Source organism: Haemaphysalis longicornis, unplaced genomic scaffold (assembly GCF_048455015.1).
Source record: "Haemaphysalis longicornis isolate Haplotype H1 unplaced genomic scaffold, Haemaphysalis longicornis Haplotype H1 scaffold_1, whole genome shotgun sequence".
NCBI lineage: Eukaryota > Metazoa > Arthropoda > Arachnida > Ixodida > Ixodidae > Haemaphysalis > Haemaphysalis longicornis.
In genome coordinates this window covers 82029816-82048036 of record NW_027526203.1, presented here as the reverse complement: position 1 = coordinate 82048036, position 18221 = coordinate 82029816, and the positions used below count along the sequence as shown (strand labels likewise).

At 50.2% G+C, this 18221-nt stretch overlaps 1 protein-coding gene across 1 annotated transcript; it reads right to left on the bottom strand.

The window, feature by feature from the left end:
• Window positions 1-11043: 11043 nt before the first annotated feature.
• LOC144138352 (tetratricopeptide repeat protein 12-like) lies at window positions 11044-11862 on the bottom strand. Its single transcript, XM_077670631.1, has one exon. The coding sequence runs from the start codon at window positions 11860-11862 to the stop codon at window positions 11044-11046; it is 819 nt and encodes a 272-aa protein (XP_077526757.1).
• Window positions 11863-18221: the final 6359 nt, after the last annotated feature.

Genomic DNA, 18221 nt, shown 5'->3' with positions numbered 1-18221 from the left:
GACCTTTCTCACCACTTTCATATAATACAGTTGCTGATACGATATGAAGACCTCCCATATTATTTGTCACGTCCCCGCGTTCAAGTGCTCCTTTCAAATTTTTTATTCGGCGCTTCCGGATGATAATGTTAGGCTGTTTGACCATATTAGACCGAAAATTCAGAAGGGGTGAACGAAGCGGCCATTTTAAGGACGCCCGTGTAAATTAACACGGACAGGTATCACCTCTAGCCACGGGAGGGCTAAGGGCAGCGGCAAGTGCGTGCGCGCCGTTCCTCTACCCCGCCCGTGCTGTAGGTCAACTGGCGAGGGTTGGGCCGCAGCGCCACGAACTAGCGGCGATGAAAGGTGGGAACTATACCCGAACATGGCCTAAGAGATCGGCTGCCGGCCGCCGGTAGCCGATCGCGGAGGCCACGACCCGAAGTGCAGGCCGTATGAAAGTGCCCGCCTGCTGCTTCTCCAGCCCGGCCGTGATTGATGATTTGATTGTAGGGTTTAACGCGCCGACGCAACGCAGGCGATGAGGCGCGCCGTAGTGGAGGGCTCCGGAATAATTTTGACCACCTGGGGATCTTTATTGTGCGCCGAAATCTCGTACACACGGGCGTTTTTGCTTTTCGCCTCCATCAGAAAAGTGACCGCCGCGGCCGGGAATTGAACCCGCGACCTCGTGCTCAGCAGCGCAACGCCTTAGCCACTGAGCCACCGCGGCGGGTGCCCGGCCGTGATTAAGGAACCCTCGGAGAGAGCGAAGTCGGCGCTCCTGTTTATCTTGCTCTGTGGTATACGCCTCGAGCGCTGCCTGTAGGGGCGTCACTGAAATCGCCCTAGCGGCCCGTTTCGAAAGCAGTCGCGGGAGTTTCTGGCCCGCTCACCACTGTCGCTGTTGCTTTTGCGGCACATTCGCGACCACGTGTTCGCAAATGATATTTTCCGTCTGTATGCGTTGAAAATACATATTTATATGGAGCAGTCACTTTTTTCGCAAATTTTGTGTATTTATTAGTGTAAATGCTTCTTACGCGATGTTCGTGTGGTGCACTCGGTCCGCTTAAGCAGCTGTGTATCACAGGCCGGCCTCGCCAAACCCGCATATGACTGGAGCTGATTGTAATTTCACGGCCCTTAAATCTGCTAACAGTACCTCCGTAAGCAGCATTTTTTCAGATAATCATGCTAAGCAAATCGGTTTCGTGTGCGTACATAATGTAGCGGAGCACAGCTCGCCAGTTACGCTTCATATGTCAGATATTGATCACTACCCCGTTGAATAAATTTCACGGACATTCTACGAAATAAGTATGATGGATAACGCACAATTATATGCTGGAATCAGCACACGACAAAGAATTTACTGTTGGGTCGTCTTGCCGCGAGGTGAGCACTCGCAGGCATTCATCATCTGCTACATAAATCTTCCGCTTATATATCCGCGTCTGCGACTGAACGCTTCCTCGAAACATCTTCATATGTCATAGGCAGCCTGCAGAATATTGCAAAAAAAGTGAAATCAGAGGACCTTATCTTCCAACGACACCTTTTATCGCTTGTGACTACGTATATACTTACTGTATACTTAGACAAATGCGTCCGCCGAGTGATCAGCTGTTCGGTAAAGTCGAAAAACAAAATAAAAGTGAACACGCAGCTTGTGTGTGTGTGATTACTAACACGCCCATTCCTTGATTTCGCTCCGCATTTGAACACAACGAACATTAAGCGTCACCCTGCTGTTACTCCCCCCCCCCCCCCCCCCCCCCCTATGTCTTGCGAAAAAGCAGTGCATTTTCGCATCTAGTGGTCTGGTAAGTTCTACTTGGCTTAAGTTTCGACGAACTTCTTTAGCATTTCGGAAGCGACACTGTTTTTTTTTTTTTTTAAATCTCCGTACGAGCTATTTCGCTGCTCCTAGGTTGCAGACCATTTATTTTTTCGTGGTGCTATTAACCCACATTGGTTCTTGTTATATGGCGTTAATAGGTTCATATTTCAGGACGCAGAGCCTTCTAATATACTTGACATTTTCGCATGGACTCTAGTACCATAAAAGCACATTATTGTCAGGTATTAGGTAATCACATCCCTGAATAATATTTTTCTACGTCGTATATATTTGAAACAAAGCCGCATTCGTTGTCTACGATGAAAAACAAAACCAACCTGTCACTGTGCCAGTGCCACGTCTAAACGAGGCGATAAGTGAATTAACTTCCACCTTACGTATTCGGAGGTGACAGTGGTGATATGCTGTTGCCGTTGCCAACGCCCGCAAGAGCGGCGAAGAAGCGCGCACTCCGCGTCCCCCGAGAGCTCTTGTTGGCGCTCAAGCGCTCTATCAGGACGCATCTGTTTTTTGAAGTGCCGTAAACGTACTATTTGCTTACAGACATCACCATAACAAGTTGTTTAGGGCGCCGAAAGGCAAAAGGAAGCGAAAGAGAACCAAACTAGTGCATGAGCCACTACCAGCTGCGCAGCGGCCATCCCGTAAGCGCCGCGGAGAAGCGGGGGCAGGTGGCGCAGCGATCGCGAAGCTCGAGGCGTATAGACCTTCCACGGCCGCTACCACTTTTTCCGGTGTCCACCCTACACTCTTAGGCAAAAAGGACTAAAATAGGGAATAAAATACAGCCGTTAGTCCTCGCGGGCGACCGTTCATCTTCAAAGGGAGTATCTGCGGCAGAGTACGTGCCGTGTGCATAAATTCGGACTAACTGTTCGTCCCCGCCGATCTATAGGGAGTAACGGGAAGACGAAACGCATGCAGTTAGTCCCTTTGCTGCGTCGTTAATCCCCTAATGGCGTCGTCGTTGCCCTTTCGCGCATATGTCTGCGAACTGTTTTATATTTCCAAAGCACAAGGCATTGCAGTCACTGGGTGCTTTAGATGGTGCCACGGGCGAAAATATTGATGTTAGTTATAAGAAAATCGCCTAGGGTTAGTAGAGCGGCGGGTAATGGCAAGGAGCGGCGAAGCGCGAGTTTCATACGCTTCTCGGCGAGGTTATGTTGATACGCTGTGTTGCATTCGATTGGTGCGAGATAATAACGGCCAAGGAAAGCTTTCAAGCGCCTTAACAGTAACTCAAAAATTAGTGACAGTAGCAAAAGTGGATTCCTGAGCGTAATGAATGTGTATATGTTTAACAGACTAGAAAAAACGCATGTTGCTGATGACAACTGCAAAACAAAAATGCTCACTACAGGTAAGCGTCCCGAAGTTATCTTTTACACTCGGTACATAATTGCCTTGGGCACCAAAGCTATGACAATGCTGCAACTGCTGTAAAACCCGCTTGCATTTCGCAGTCGCAATAGTCTAGCGACGCGATTTTGAAGAATTCAGGCTAAGCAACACCAAATTCGCTTTCGCCGATGCAGGAAAATATGGCATGTTTCCTTATTCTGACACTCACACAGACGACACCTTTCACATACGTTACATAGAGCACTTAACATATGTATCGAACACTAAGAAAGCGCTTAGCTTGCGCTAATTTGTGCGGAAACAAATGAGTCGTCCGATCGCCCAGCTACCTATCTGAACTAGGCGACGACGAGTTGATTGTTATTTACGAAAAAACTATGGTTGTGAGGCTCTACTTCGAATCGAACTGAGCATAGTCCCTAAACCTAGCAAAGCGCTAAGCGCAAGGCGCAAAACGCGGTCACGTTCGCTTGCATAGATAGAAATTCGGGCACCAGTTGCAATGGATCTGTTGCGTTATGCACAGAACTACACCCTGTACACTTGAACATTATCTGCCGCAGCAACCATCCGGAGGCGTGGTCTAGCGGTTAGCGCGTCGGGTTCCTTGTATGTAATTCCGGGCGTCAGGGGTTCGATCCCTGCCGGTGCTGGCGTTTTTTTCTTTTTTCTGCACTCTACGCAGTTCGTCCTTGGGGAGTATCGGAACGGACCATCCGGGTGGGGGACTAACCGTGCGTCCCCTCGAAGTTAGTCCCCAAAGGGACTAGTGATTGTGGCAGATGCCGTTAGTCCCCGAAAGGACGAACTTTTAGTCCTTTTTGCCTAAGAGTGTAGAAGAACTGCTGGTGGAAAAGGAGAACCTCCGCCGCGCCACGCGTGCTTTACTTCCACCGCGTGGAACTGACCTCCCCAGTGGGCTCGCTTGCTGGGAGGAGGTCCTGCGAAGGAGGCTTTGAGTTGGAGTGGCGTTATTCCCAGAAGTGACCCATGCTTGGCCTGCCCGTTATCACGCACCGTTTGCGGACACCTGTCCCTTTTGTACGGTTCCTGCGTACGAAGCCGGCACGAGCCACTTTCTATGGACCTGCTCTGCCCTTCAAACCTGAAACACTTCCGGGGCACAGGGCTCTATCCTGGGAGACCCCCTGATCTACAGCAGCGGATATGGGGCCCTCGTACCGGTCTCTGCTGAAGTTTTGCGTGAAACAATTGTGATGTTGTACATATAACTGTTATGCTATAAGGCAAACTCTCGCAAAAGAAAAAAAACTAAGGTCGCTGTACAAAACCATTCCGTTACAAAGGGGAGGAAAAAGAAGAAGAAGAAACACATTTATTTTGGCGCAGAGTTAGTTGACGATAGTGGCCGCCCGGGTGACCAGTGGAGCTTGAGTCTCCTGGTCTAGGCAGCGCAACGCCTCCTCCCACTGCTCACATATGGTTTTTTTCGGGTAGGGATCTCTCGGGCATTCCCACATAAGGTGCTGAAGGGTGCCGAGGGACTGGCAGGGAGTACAGTCATGTGAAAGGTATAGGGCTCGCTGAATTAGGTGTAATTTAGAGGGATTGGGAAATGTGTTCGTCTGTAAAAGCGCCATGTGTGTTCTTGCTGGGTGGTGAGTTGTGTGTGTTCCGGGGGGTATACACGGTGAGAGAGGCGGTAATGGGTGATAATTTTGTTGTACATGATAATCCGGTCTCTAGCACATCTGGCGCCATGGTAGGGGAACGTGCTGGGCCCGGCTCGAATGGTGAGTTCTCGAGCCATAGTGTGGGCAACTTCATTCCCCTCCAGGCCAGCATGCCCCTGAGCCCAGATGATTTCTACGGGGGACGTTGGGGGTGCTTGTTGGGGACGTTTGAGTGCCAGAGGCGAAATAAAGCCGGGGGCTCAATTTTGAACTGCCGTTTTAGAATCGGTGATGATTTTAAAAATTCTAAAAAAAACATTCCTGCATTTTTGCAGCCACCTTATTCCCTAGGGGCGATTTCCCGTGCAAGCCGGGTGAACTTCCCAAGCGTTGTATTCCCACACAAGGGCCGAGCGCCGGGACGGGGAGTCGCTTGTACAGTCGCGTGCGATTTCGAGGTAATCGCGCGAGCTTCGGCCGATAAAGACGATGACGCCCCCGCACGGCATTTTTCGGTGCGCCTGGGACATAGTTTATGCATTCTCTTCTCTCTCAGTCACTGTTCCTTCCCGTAGTCATCACACCCGCGGCTAGTTAACCACCTTTTCCGCTTTGTGGTGATTTTGTGTGGTTGTAATCATGTGTGCGCTTTCTTCTTGGTTATCGTGAGCAGTGATGGCACTCATAGTTATCAATGCCCGGTATTTCCTGACAATGTGTTTGTGCGCACCTTTTCCAGAACTGCTGTAAGATACGACAAGTGGGACGTTGACCCTGCGTGCGCGATAAAAAAATAAGGGGTTACTGGTTTTTCCGAGGGAGTAATGGCTGCTTGAATAAACAGCGACCGAGGCAGAGAAGAATGCGTAAACTAGGAACCAGGCGCCGTGAAACAAGCCGCGCGGGGGAGTTATCGTCGCGGTCGGGCAATGCTCGCTCGATTACGTTCAAATCGCACGCGACTGTACCTATTTTACCGGTAGGTGCCCGGCGCAACCAAGGTACACGAATGCACATGGTGCCTTCCACAGCCACGGTGGACGCTCAACTCGCCACCGCCTGTGGCAGGACATGCCGCCAGACTCTTTCACCCCCGGCAATGGCGCAGCGCGGCAGGATGGCCGGGGGCCCCGCCTGATGGACAAGGGTCAGGGGCCCCTCGCAAGGGTAAAGGCAGCTTTCCAGGCGTGAAATCCCCTTTCAAGGGTCCGCACTCGACTTGGGACGCCTGTACCCCTTAAAAAAAAAAACCGGTGGGTGCCCGGCGGTACCAGGATTCGAACGCAGTGCCTTCCGCATGCGAGGCGAGTGCTGTATCTCTGAGCCATCGTTGCGGTGAGCCATCGCTGCCGACCCCCTCGGTGGAGGGCGTCGGATTTTGCGTTAGCGCTAATGCTACAACCGCCTCTTCCGCTGTGGATGGGTTGGTGGTTGGAATGGTCAGGAAGTTGCGCTGTACCTGATTGGAAGGGCAATGGGAGACGACTGAGAAGGCACCACGCCGCCGATATTCGGCTGCGGCGACGTAATGGACGTCATGTTTGTCGCGGTATTTTTTGTGTACTGCTTGTGCACGCTGCGAATGCCTTTTGGTGTTGAATTGTGGGTGCATGGTTGGGTATAGGCTTGATAATTAGTTAGAATGAATGTCGTGAGGGAGTGTGGTTTTCTCTTCTGCGGGGTCTAGAGGGGAGATTCGTAACTTCTGGAGAATATGAGCGCCAGTGGTGGTTTTTGAGAGTTCAGTGATTTGATTGACGAGATGAGCCTCAATGAGTTCTTCCGCGGTGTTATGCACACCTAGAGCTTAGAATTTGACAGTGGATGTGCTGAACAGCAGTTGTAGCGCTTCTTTATAGGCTTTTCTGCGTATGAGGTTGACTCTATTAGGCTCTGTTTTAGATGGGTTTGGATATAGAAGGGAGTAGGTCAGCCTGCGAAGGACAAAGGCTTGAAGGAGACGGAGGCGTTAAGCTTCCCTGAGCCCTGTGTGTCTATCGGTAACTCGTCGAGTTAAACCTGTCGTCTGTGTGGTGTGTTGGTCGAGCTGGCGTAAGAAGTGAGTATTTGATCTGTTAAGTTGGATGATTAAGCCCAAGATTTTGAGTATTTCAATCTTCGGGATGGGGTCGCCTCCCATGTGTATGTGGATATTCGGGGGGGGGGGGGGGGGATGAATTTTGAGTTTTTGGTGGGAGTATGAGCAGCTGGGATTTGGTTGGCGAACAGGTGAGACCCGCTCTAGCAGCGTCTTCTATCACTATTTCTACTCCTCCTTGTAGATTGCTCTCAATTTCAGCGTCGCTGCCTCTGGTTATCTAAAGTGTAATGTCGTCGGGGTACAAACCAAAATTAGGATTAGGGATTTGTTGCATGTGTTGGGGGACGGTTTAGATGGCGAGATTAAACAGTAAAAGGGAAAGGACGGCGTCTTGTGGCGTGCCTTTTGGAGGGAGAGTCAGGGTGGTGGAAGTGATATCGGTGATTTGTATAATAGCGATGGGGTTCATCGAAAAGTATCTGCACCATCCTGGATGTATTTAGTCTGCGAACGTCGAGAAGTTTCAGTTGGGGGTTGAAGTTGAAGATGCTTTGCGAGATCTGCTCTGCTGTGTCTGATTCCGGGACGACGTTGAAGATGATTCCTGTTAACGTGTTCGCTGGTGCCGATACATGCGCCGCCACGTTATATCCTTTGCTGATGATTATGAGTGTCGAGATGTTTGCGTGCTTTCTTGCTCGTGCTTCGAACGGGTTGCTTACGAAACAAAGTTTGTCTTGGCTTGAACGCGCACTTGGTCCTCGCTGTTCGATGGAACACCCGCTTAGTGTTGAGTGTGGTCGGCGAGTAGAACCAGAGGCTGCGAGGCAAGCGCGATACCGCCGCGTGGTCGGAGAACAATTTTTATGCCACCGGGCGGTAGAGGCTCAGGCGGTTGCCGGTGCAAAGAGCGCTCACCTATCATACGTTGCTTGGAGGTGTCATGTGCAGTTGGCGTCGTGTTGGGCGGGACTACCGGGGTGGCTTTAAGAGAGGCTTGTCGTCGCCGAATGGTGGCCCATCCGGGTTCTTTCATTTCTTCGGGAGAGATATCTTCTCGGAGCACGACGGACTCCGTGACAAGGTATTAGCCGGCGCCGTGATCTAAAGCTGGCGCGGTCGCGTTCAGCCCCGCCAGCGTCGCACGGGGCTCGTGGGTTACTGGCCCCGGCGAGGGAAGCCGGCGTGGCAAGGCTACACTGTAAAAAAAACGGCCAATTTTACGGAGAAAGCCGCTGGTAAAATGTTGCCGGACACATTTTCGTAATTTAGACAACGAAAGAATTTTAATAATGCACATTCCGCAGTGCGGAAAGGCCGTAACAAAACAAACAATACGTTTCAAAAAGCACGTCTTTCCGTAATTGATAGAACCTTCAGAAAAAAAAAAAAATACTTCGACGAGGAATCGAACCCGCGACGTTGATCGAATGGACACGACGCTCGAGATTACTTGTGCCGGACAACCTGTATACTACATGGATGCCCATCCTGCGTGGGCCATACATCAGTGTTTACTAGCTGGCTTACAGATTGCCTTGCTGATAAAGTGCGATTTCTTAAATACCGCTTGCGCAGTAAGGTTCCGCGAAGCCCCCACAATAGTTGATGGCCATCAACTCCGCTGTTTCGAGAAAGCGCTCGCAAAAAATGTGTGTGACTGGCTGCGACTGCGATTTCGCACTGCATGAATAGTGCTTTCTGTGCTTTGGTTTTAAGCTTTAGGCTAAATACATCGGCCGATATTGATTCCTTAAGAACTAAATTAGCTTCCGCAACTCTGCGTCTGCACGCAAATGACCTTATATTTTCTACAAGTGCAGTTTTATAGTTATATTATCTACAACTGCACGCATGTGCAGTTTGCAGGTCCGGGGCAGCGACGTCGCCGGAGCGTCGTAAAGACAAGATACAGCGCTCGTGTTGAGCGGTATGGGCCTCATGGTCCTCACTAAGTGTACTACACTTTAGACACTAACGAAACAGAGCCGCATTCATTATGCCACGAATGTTGTCGGGCGCAGTTTTCGTTTGTCGATGGATTCCCGACGATCGACACGACAATATATTTCTTGCAGTTATTAATAAACTGACCTGTTTCTGTTCCGCATCATACAGAGAAAACGCCCGTATTTTGCAAAGCAGAAAAAGATTCCGTTTGACGTGTAACGGAAAGAGCATCCGTATACTGAGGGACGGAGCACACTTCCGTTAAATTACGGGTGTTTGCTTTGTTCTGCATCAAACAGAACACGGCTCTGTTTTATTATGGCCAACTCGTCCGTAATTTGTTCGTAAAATTACGGATTGTTTTTACTGTGTATGTAAGCTTAGGCAGGTGTGCGGCGTGGCAAAATGTTCAACGGGTCGTAGCTGACGTTGTGCTGCACCAAAAACAAAGAACGTGGTATCGCGAGGTTCCTTGGGGCCTCGAGGATGCCGCGGAGCTTCTCTCGTCAGCGTAAATGGGTTCAGCCGGTAAACCGAAAGAACAAACACGGAGCCGTTTGCAGCCGTGCGTGCATCGCTTCGTGCCCTAGCGGGAGTCTTACAAAGGGGAAGCCGCTAAGCACCATCTTCTGGCCATTTTTATATTTCGTGGACGTTTGAAATCATCGAACTCCATGTCCGATAGCCTATGGTGCAGTAAAGGAAGAGTTCAGACGTTAATTTAACGCCAACCACCTTACATCAAATAATGAAGCGGCCTACAGATGGCGGGTTGCGTTGCGTCCCGCAACTGTTAAGGACAGCGAGTTCATTGAGGCGCGGCAACCCTAAGAGTGCATACTGAGCAATAGGAAGCTGCATCTTCTCGCGCTACCGGCGCGGTGCACTTTAAATAAAAGCAACATCTTTAAACGTCTTTTGAAGCAGTTAAGTCTTGCTGGTACCGGCAAGGTGCTTACTGTCCAACAACAGGTCTCGTGAGCAGTGCTCATGACAATTCAGGCCTGACGGTTGAAGAGCGGCGCAAGGGACGACCTTCGAAACGCGGTGGTCCTTCCGGAAGTATCGGCGGTGGCGCGTTCACGGCCGGCGCTGGCTGCCCTCACCTGTGGTCGTTGGTGCTCTCGTCAGAAACCATGTGTGAATACAGGTACCGTTCACAGCGGCTGCCACGGCTCAACATGTGTGGCGGTAGACCGGGCGACAGGCGACCTCCAAGACCCTGGGTCCTTGCAGAGGGCCCAAGCATGGCATAGTCCTGTCTGTATCTCTTGCTCCGCGGGAGTGTGGTCCGGTGCAGTCGCCAACAGCAGTCTCAGGGAAAACAAGCCCCCCGGGCAGACGAACGCACCCGATATAAACCATTATCCGGGCCACAGCGCACAGTTCTGCGTACGGGTAATCACGCAACACATTCGTGGCGTACTCGATCATGAAGGTACGACGATTACACTCTTTTTCTATTGGCACGTAAACAAAAGCACGTGTCCCAGCATACATAGGCAGCGTGGGTTCCCGCAAATTATTAGAGCGCAAGGTCCTTCGCGCAAGGTCCTTCGCAAGGTCCTTCATTGCGTCGCAATGACCTTGAGCCGCAGGAGTAAAAGTTTGGTAGATGCAACGTGACGCTGCGTGATCCGCTGCGGTGTGTGTGTGTGTGTGTGAATGAAACTTCTCTTGTAGCTAAAGGTAAAAGTTAAATAAAAAGGGAGAAAAATAGAAAAATAAAGGTGTTGATATTGTTATGGTACCCACGAAGTCTCGTCCTTCGCGAAAACGCACAGTACCTTCAGGCTGGAATGTAAAGTGGTCTAGTGTGGACTACTAGAGTGGCCTACTCAGAAACACATACACACAAAAAAATCGAGTTTCCGGTTTCTACCCAAAAGACGCGGCTTCCCTTAATAAAAACGTGTCCTGGCAGATTCAGCAACCTAACTTCAGTTGTGCAATGAAAGAACATCAGTTAAACTTTAGAGAGAGAGGGAGAGGGAGAGAGAGAACATTTAATGAAATCTGAAGTGGTCAGCCCCACTAACGGTAGAGCTCGCTACTACAGAAGTTAAACTTGAAACTATGGTGTCTCAGACTCGAGTGTATGGCCATGCAGTTATTCTGGCGATGAAAACGACGACACAGAACGGTTCATTCCGCAGTAGACATTTATTGTCGAAAGACAATCGTCTCCGTGCTACACGCTCAGGGGCTCAAAACATCTTTCTGTTCTGGAAGCGGATCACAAGGTAGGCCCCACACAGATAGTGTCCCTGCATCTCCTGCATAGCCCTGGCAGCCGAAGATTCATCTCTGAAGTTAATGAATGCGCAGTACCGGTCGTGGAGGATTCGGATGCTGTGGATGTCTCCGAACTGTCCGAATAAACGCATCAGCTGCCTATTAGTTACTTCGGGCTGAATTCCCCCCAACCAAATAGAGCGGAAACCACTAGGGTTGCGAGGGTCCGTCTTGATGTCCAGCTTGCTGGGCAATTCCTCGCAGAGAGCCTCCACAGCGAGTTCAACGTCGCCGCCTCTATTGTCCAATGCCCATGTGGCTTGGTCCCGGGCGAATCCCATGTCCGAGATTTGGCGTACGCGAACTTCCCTCAGGTGCCGTCGCGCCTTCTCGTCGTCCGGGTCCAGCTCGATCACTTTTTCCAACGCTTGCTGGGCGTCGACGTAGCGTTGTAGGCCCAGAAGCGCTATGCCACGGCAATAGTGGCACTTGGGGTGCCGCGGTTCCAAGTGAATGGCGATGTTGGCGTCTCCTAGGGCGTTTTCGTACTCGCCCAGAACGCTGTAGGCGTAGGAGCGGTTCGCGAAGTACCGGTGGTCGTGCGGGTTCACGAAGATGGCTCCTGAGAAGAACGCGATGGCGTCCCGGTGGCGGCCGGCGGTGCACATCTCATAACCACGACGGGCAATGCTTTCGCTCATCTGGGCAGCGTTGAGGCACTCTGGCGTAAAGGACGTAGTCTTCTGGATGGCACCCTGGCTGGTAGACGGCTTTCCATTCCCTTCGGCCATGCTTCGATCAGCTGCGCAACGACCTCGAAAGGCGGACTGGGATGATGATGATGATGATGATGATGATGTCCTCAAATATTTTGACTGGGATACGAGACCTCCCCTTCCCTACTGGGATGAGCGGTAGGGAAGGTCTCGTACTGAGCTTCTTTTTTTTGGCGCGGGGTGATGATGATAATGACCATAGCACTGCGGCGGCTCCTTGTTCAGAGCAAAGAAATTCAGCAGCTGTCGACAAGCGGGGCTGCTTTTCACTTCAGAAAACTTTAAAAACGCAACTTATAAAAATGTGTAATGTTCTTGGAGTTCTTAGGAAGCAGAAGCACTCTTAACTAAATGCCCATTCTCAACCACTTGCAATCCTCTGTCTGGGTGTGAAGCTTTAGTGGTGCCACTGTCATCGTCATCTACAGCCTTTCACAATCATCATCAGCGGGGCTGGCACTGCAGCGTTAGCTCTGCCACGCGTCTAAATTTATTTATTTATTTATTTATCTATTTATTTATTTATTTATTTATTTTAGTTAACAGACCCTCATGTTTTCGATCATTGATATGACGTAGCATGCTAAGCGCTATGGCTCGGCCTACCTCGCTTTTACCATAAATGCATTCTCTCTCTAACGGAGATGGAACAAGGTAAATGTAACTGGTAGCGAAGCTTCGGACGAAAAGCGATTCAGAAACTATTGCCAGCGACATCAACACGGGGAGTGATGGGAGTGGCGATTGAAGCGCGACTAGGTGTGGATGAGACAAACAGTAATAACAAAAAACATGTTTTATTCAACAAGAAAGTTTATATTTAACAAACGAGATTTATTTCTGAATCACGTTTATTTAGGCACAGTGTGCAAAGGATGGTTATTCATTCTCAAAAATGTTTTGTAGCGCCCTTTCAAGACTGGCATATGCCATTGCTCTGTGATGCAGTCCTTATAGTATTCGGAAAGGCGCGCATGAAGTTCGTCTGCTACGAAATGCCCCCCACGTGTTTTGGTGTTGCGAATTTGCATTCGTTTTCTCCTTATTAATTTGGTATGAACTTAATTTTTGCTGTGCGTGTAATTGCGAGTTGCCTTGTATAGCGGGTGAACACGTTTGGTACCCTGCTCGACGGGCACGGTGTCCTACGGGGCGATGCTCCAGCGGTTGGCGCGGAGTGCTCTCCTTGGTACCCAAGCAGACGATGTGCTGTACAAGGTTGCGACAGCAGCTCCCGTACGCCTGGCGTGTCACTTCACCATTTTCCTCTCATTTCCACAAGGTAAGGCAAAACTATAGTACTGTTAATGCGTGCACGGGGGTTGTGTAAGGGGACATCGTGGTGCTTTGAAAATAAAATGGGTCTGAACCTTTCTTATGTGTCACAGATGTCGCTTGATTTCACGGCACGTTTGGCTCTGAGAAAGTGGTGTCAAATACTGTAGGACGTCTCAGCGTATTCTAATAGCTCAAGTATCGTGCGCCGCTCGAATTCAAACGATTCACATTGTCGGTCTCAGTGCCTTCTCTTTTGCATTACAATGCTTGTAGTGATTGTTGCTTCCCGCGCTTGTATGCGCAAGCAATCTGTCCATCGCAGTACTGTGTTGTGCTGCTCTTTGCTGTGCGGCTGCCACATCTTTCATGCTATGTGGTTCTCCTTGCTCCGGTCGCTTTTTTTGCATTGGTCCATTTTTGTCTCTTTTTACTTACCTGTTGCGACACTTGCGTATAAGAATGCAACCGCGAAATTGCAGGCGTGAATCCTGGGTGAAGTTCTGTAGAAACCCATGTCGACTTGATAAGACGCCGGGACAGCTTCTGTTCACAGTGTTGTGCTCGGTGCTCTTTCATTAGTCGGTATTCCTGAGGCCCCGTTTTCTTCATGCAGTGCCTATCATATCTCCTGTTATCAGTTTTTCCGGAGCGTAAAGATATCATAATGGAAGTTGTGCCCAGGAACATTTTGTACTTATTTCCATAGGTGCTGATTTTATATAGCGTAATGAAGTCGTATCTCTATCCTGGAATAAAATTGAGATGTCATGATTATGGCATAATTATGCTTCTCTTTCTTCTCTTAGAATTGAAGCACACAAACTGCGCAAGTATTATATAACCTTGATCTATAATTAGGGCACGCCCGCAGCCTGCGTATGCGCGACGCAATTAAACAACCAAGGTGTGGCATATGCACAAATTTGTATCGGGGAAGGGGGGGGGGGGCGGGAAGCCGGCAAGTGTGGTCGAGTGTAATTTTGTGCTCTGTATTCCATGGCAGAAAAAGATTTCGGGGGGGGGGGGGGGGGGGCGAGGGGAGGTGCCCGGTTCCCGGTTTGCCACCAGCTGCAATCAAGGTGAGCCACTGCTTGCTTTTATACAGCAGTGGAAGACATGAAGACAGAATAAAGCCTCAGAGAAAATGTGAGATGCTCTCAGCAACACCGAGGCGAACCATACCACAGTATGCTTAAAGGAGCACTGACACGAAAATTTTATGTTACACTTTTATTGCTTTTATCGATGCTTAATGGTCTGGCCAACCTGAAACAACACTTCAAATACTTCAGCGCGCGATAGTTAATTACATTGAACGGCCTGAAAATCGTTTGTTTCAAATTCCCGCGCTTTCATCCCGAACGTCGCATATGACAGACACCCTGCCTGACCTCACCGCTTTCTGCGGACGTCACCGGCGCCCGCTTGAGAAGGTGTTGCGCCCGCTCGCCGCTCGTGGGGCTGCGCGCGTAAAGTGACGTCACGAGTTTTTGACGAGCGCTGTCACGTCACTGCTTTTTCCTCTCTTGGAGTGATGTCACGCTGATGTCCATTTGCTGAGTGCCGCTCCGCGCGCTGCTCCGTCGGCGCGATAAATGAGATCCAATTGAACTATGTTCTTCGCGTCGCAGGCCGCTCATATTTCAGCCAGGGTATTCTGTTGAGTGAAGGAAGCGAACTGTGCAAAAATATTAACGCCGAAAATTGGTGTCAGTGCTCCTTTAAGTACGCTTCTCTAGTCACAACTCTGTAGTAGTTAATCTGGCGTTGACTTGAAGCACACTCGCCCAGGGCTCGCCAACTTGCATGGGATGACAATTACATGAGTCCTCAGCGATCAGTGGCCTGCTAAAGCTATTTTGAAGTCAAATTTTCGCGCTAGTGCCACCAAGATGACGTCACTTTTTCACCAGATCTTGCGTCAAATCCGGTTAATTTTTTGTTCCTCTTCGAGTGTTCCTTCTCCACACAGATAGCGCTAAGCACCATGAGCCGCTTAACAGACACCATTTTCTGAACGCATGGGCTTCTTTGGAAGCTTCGGTACCAGTTACATTTACCTTGTATGAGCCGCATAGACGCTAGCGCCAGATTCCTGTCTAGTGTACATTGTAAGTAACTTTATGACTTAACCCAACAGCGGAGGCACGGAACCTTTCAAAGGGCGTCTCCACCATGTACGTCGGCGCTGACATCGAAGAAACCTATGGCGGACGTTTTTAATCTCTTCTGAGGGATTAACGAGGCATTTCACGTGGCAACCACTCATGCCCCAGCTGATTTGGTAGTACTTACTACACATTAAAAATAAATTTGGTCGAGGTGAAATTTGAGTGCAGTTGGCCTTTAAAGGGGTACTAAAGCGCTTTTAAAACCGGACAAAACTCCACTTTTTACAATTATTACATTGGTGAGTTTATGCCTGTAAAGTTTTTTTCGGTCATTTTTAGCTTGGGGACAGCGGTATTCGTCGTTAAAGTTGACCCACGCCCGGCCCACTGCTCCCTGCCGCATCGCCGGAAGAGCGGGAAACTCAGCGGCAGCGACTGGAAGTAGCGTCATATTCGGAAGACGGCCAGCGACGTGCGCCACCGCTTCGCTGTGTCCCAGTTTTCTGGGCGAAGTTCCAAATTGATTTTGATTTGATTGATTGTACGGTTTAACGCGCCGACGCAACGCAGGCGATGAGGCGCGCCGTAGTGGAGGGCTCCGGATTAATTTAGCCCACCTGGGGATCTTTAACGTGCGCCGAAATCTCGTACACACGGGCGTTTTTGCTTTTCGCCTCCATCAGAAAAGCGGCCGCCGCGGCCGGGAATCGAACCCGCGACCTCGTGCTCAGCAGCACAACGCCTTAGCCACTGAGCCACCGCGGCGGGTCGAAGTTCCAAATTAAGCAGGCGTGTAATCTGAACTTTATTAATCATCATTGTCTAGAGTTGCTTCTGCGTCGATTTTTAACCGTAATGCTATAGCGTGATTCCCTAAAGCGACTCCTGGATACCAGAGATTTCCTACCCGAGCGCCCGTGCCTACTACATTGCCTTCACGAATAGTCGCGGGACCGGCCGTGTCGTCGGGTGCGCTGTGCATCATACGCGAAGCGACGGGCTCAAGTAAATACGGAAGTACCCCAAGTTCATCATCCGTTCTTATAAGCGGTTAGAACATTTGTGGGACCTCAGAGCTCTAGGCTTCCCGAACTTCTTACTCGTTTCCCCGATCAACGTTGTTGGCTGTGATGACAGCTTAGCTGAATAGCTAGATTTTAAGAAGAAATCAAGCAAGCTGAAAGCATGAAGCGTTTTCTGCGCGCGGAAGCGCTCCGCACACTCGCCGGTCGTGCATGCCCGTACGGCGCACGAAACGGCTCGCACCACACATGCCGCGGCAGCGACTGCTCTTCGCTGCCGTCCAGAATCAAGGCCGTCTCGAAAAGAAAGTTAAACGTGCAAGAGAGGATGATAGTGTGGTGAAAAATTGTGCTAGGGATTGTCATTCAAGGTGATTTCGAAAGAAGGGATCGAATTTGTATCGCGATGCGGAGCGCTGACCGGTCGCGGAGGCTCGTCGAGGGCAGCAAACGAACCTGCCCAAGCACGAGATGCGGCGAGAGGCCGATGGATGGCGTTACCTGCGCGCAAGAATGAGCACAGCACCGATCGCTAGAGAGAGAGAGAGAAAACATTTATTGAGCTCAAATGTGAGAGTGGAACCCTAGTCCGGGAATCCATGCGTTGCCCTCGCCGTCTTGGCCCGTGTCACCAGGAGAGTCTGGTCCTCCGGTTGACAGCTGGTCAACAGTGTCTCCCACAGCTCGGGAAAGGAACAGGTGGAGAGGGGTGGTAGGGCTGGGTTGTGAGCGCATTCCACAATTATATGCTGGAGGGTACCTAGCTGTGGACAAAACTTGCATAGCGCGGTGTACTGTGTGGGAAACAATAAATTCATTCGAACCGGGTGAACGTACGTGCCTGCTTGTAATTGTCGGAGTGTTATTTCCTGAGTTTTGCTGAGGGATGGGTGATGGCACGGGAATTTTTGTCTGGTGGTCCGGTAAAATTGAGTAATTTCCTGATAGGTGAGAAGTGGCGTCGGAGCTGCGGTGACCTCTGGGGCTCGGTGGGCCAGTTCGCGAGCCTGTTATTGGGCGAAGTTGTTGCCCGTTACAGAGGCATGGGCAGGTGTCCAAACGATCGCCACTCGGTGAGATGGACGGTATCGCTGAAGTAACCGCAGGGTCGTTGGTGCAACCCTCCCTGAAAGGAAACTGCGGCAGGCTGCTTGAGAGTCAGTGATGATGACTCTGCTGGAGCATTGGATGAGGGCTAAGGCAATGGCGAGTTCTTCGGCGTCTCGTGGGGATGTCGTACGGATGGATGCGCATGAAGTTAAATGGCTTCTGGTTGTTGTCACTGCAACCATGGTTTGGTTGTCAGCGTAGCTCGCCGCATCGGTGTAGGACACGTCAGAGCGATTGCCATATAAGCGTTCGTGGGCTTGGCTGCGGGCGGTCCTGCGCTCGGGATGGAGGTCGGTAGAATGACTATCAACGTAAGAATAAGCTTCCACATGCGAGAAAGGGGATGATAGTGTGGTGAAAAAATCGCGCCAATCCACCCCGTGAATGTGGTTGGAAAGCAAAGCTGTAACAGTACCCATAATGATTACCCATGCGCCGTCACTTAAATTCACTCACATCGCTCTACAAACAGTAAAACCAGAGAAAAGTGAAGTGCACTTAACCACACCATTTATTACTTCGAAAAGATATACTAGGTAAGGTTAAATCAATGCATGATGCATGAAAGTGTTTGGTTGAGTTGTATTAGTGTAACAAAAGAGTGGAAACTTTTTTTTTTATAAAATTAAAGTAAGCTCCAGCCCGGTGTTAGACGATCTGACTTCTCTGTCTCTGCGCCGCGGACGGAGGCGACGAGATTTGCGGCAGAGGCGGAAGAGGCGGAGAAGGAGGAGAAGGAGGAAGAAGAAATACTTCTGTTCAGATTTCTGAACGGCCCAGAGTGCAGCCCAGGCGAGTGATTCCTTCTGCTGTGGGGCCCATATGCAGTCCGCGCGGCCTGTGTTCTCTCCAC

Bases quoted from the DNA above. Each gene is read 5' to 3' on its own strand.
- LOC144138352 (XM_077670631.1), bottom strand. From the start codon at position 11,862: ATGGCCGAAGGGAATGGAAAGCCGTCTACCAGCCAGGGTGCCATCCAG.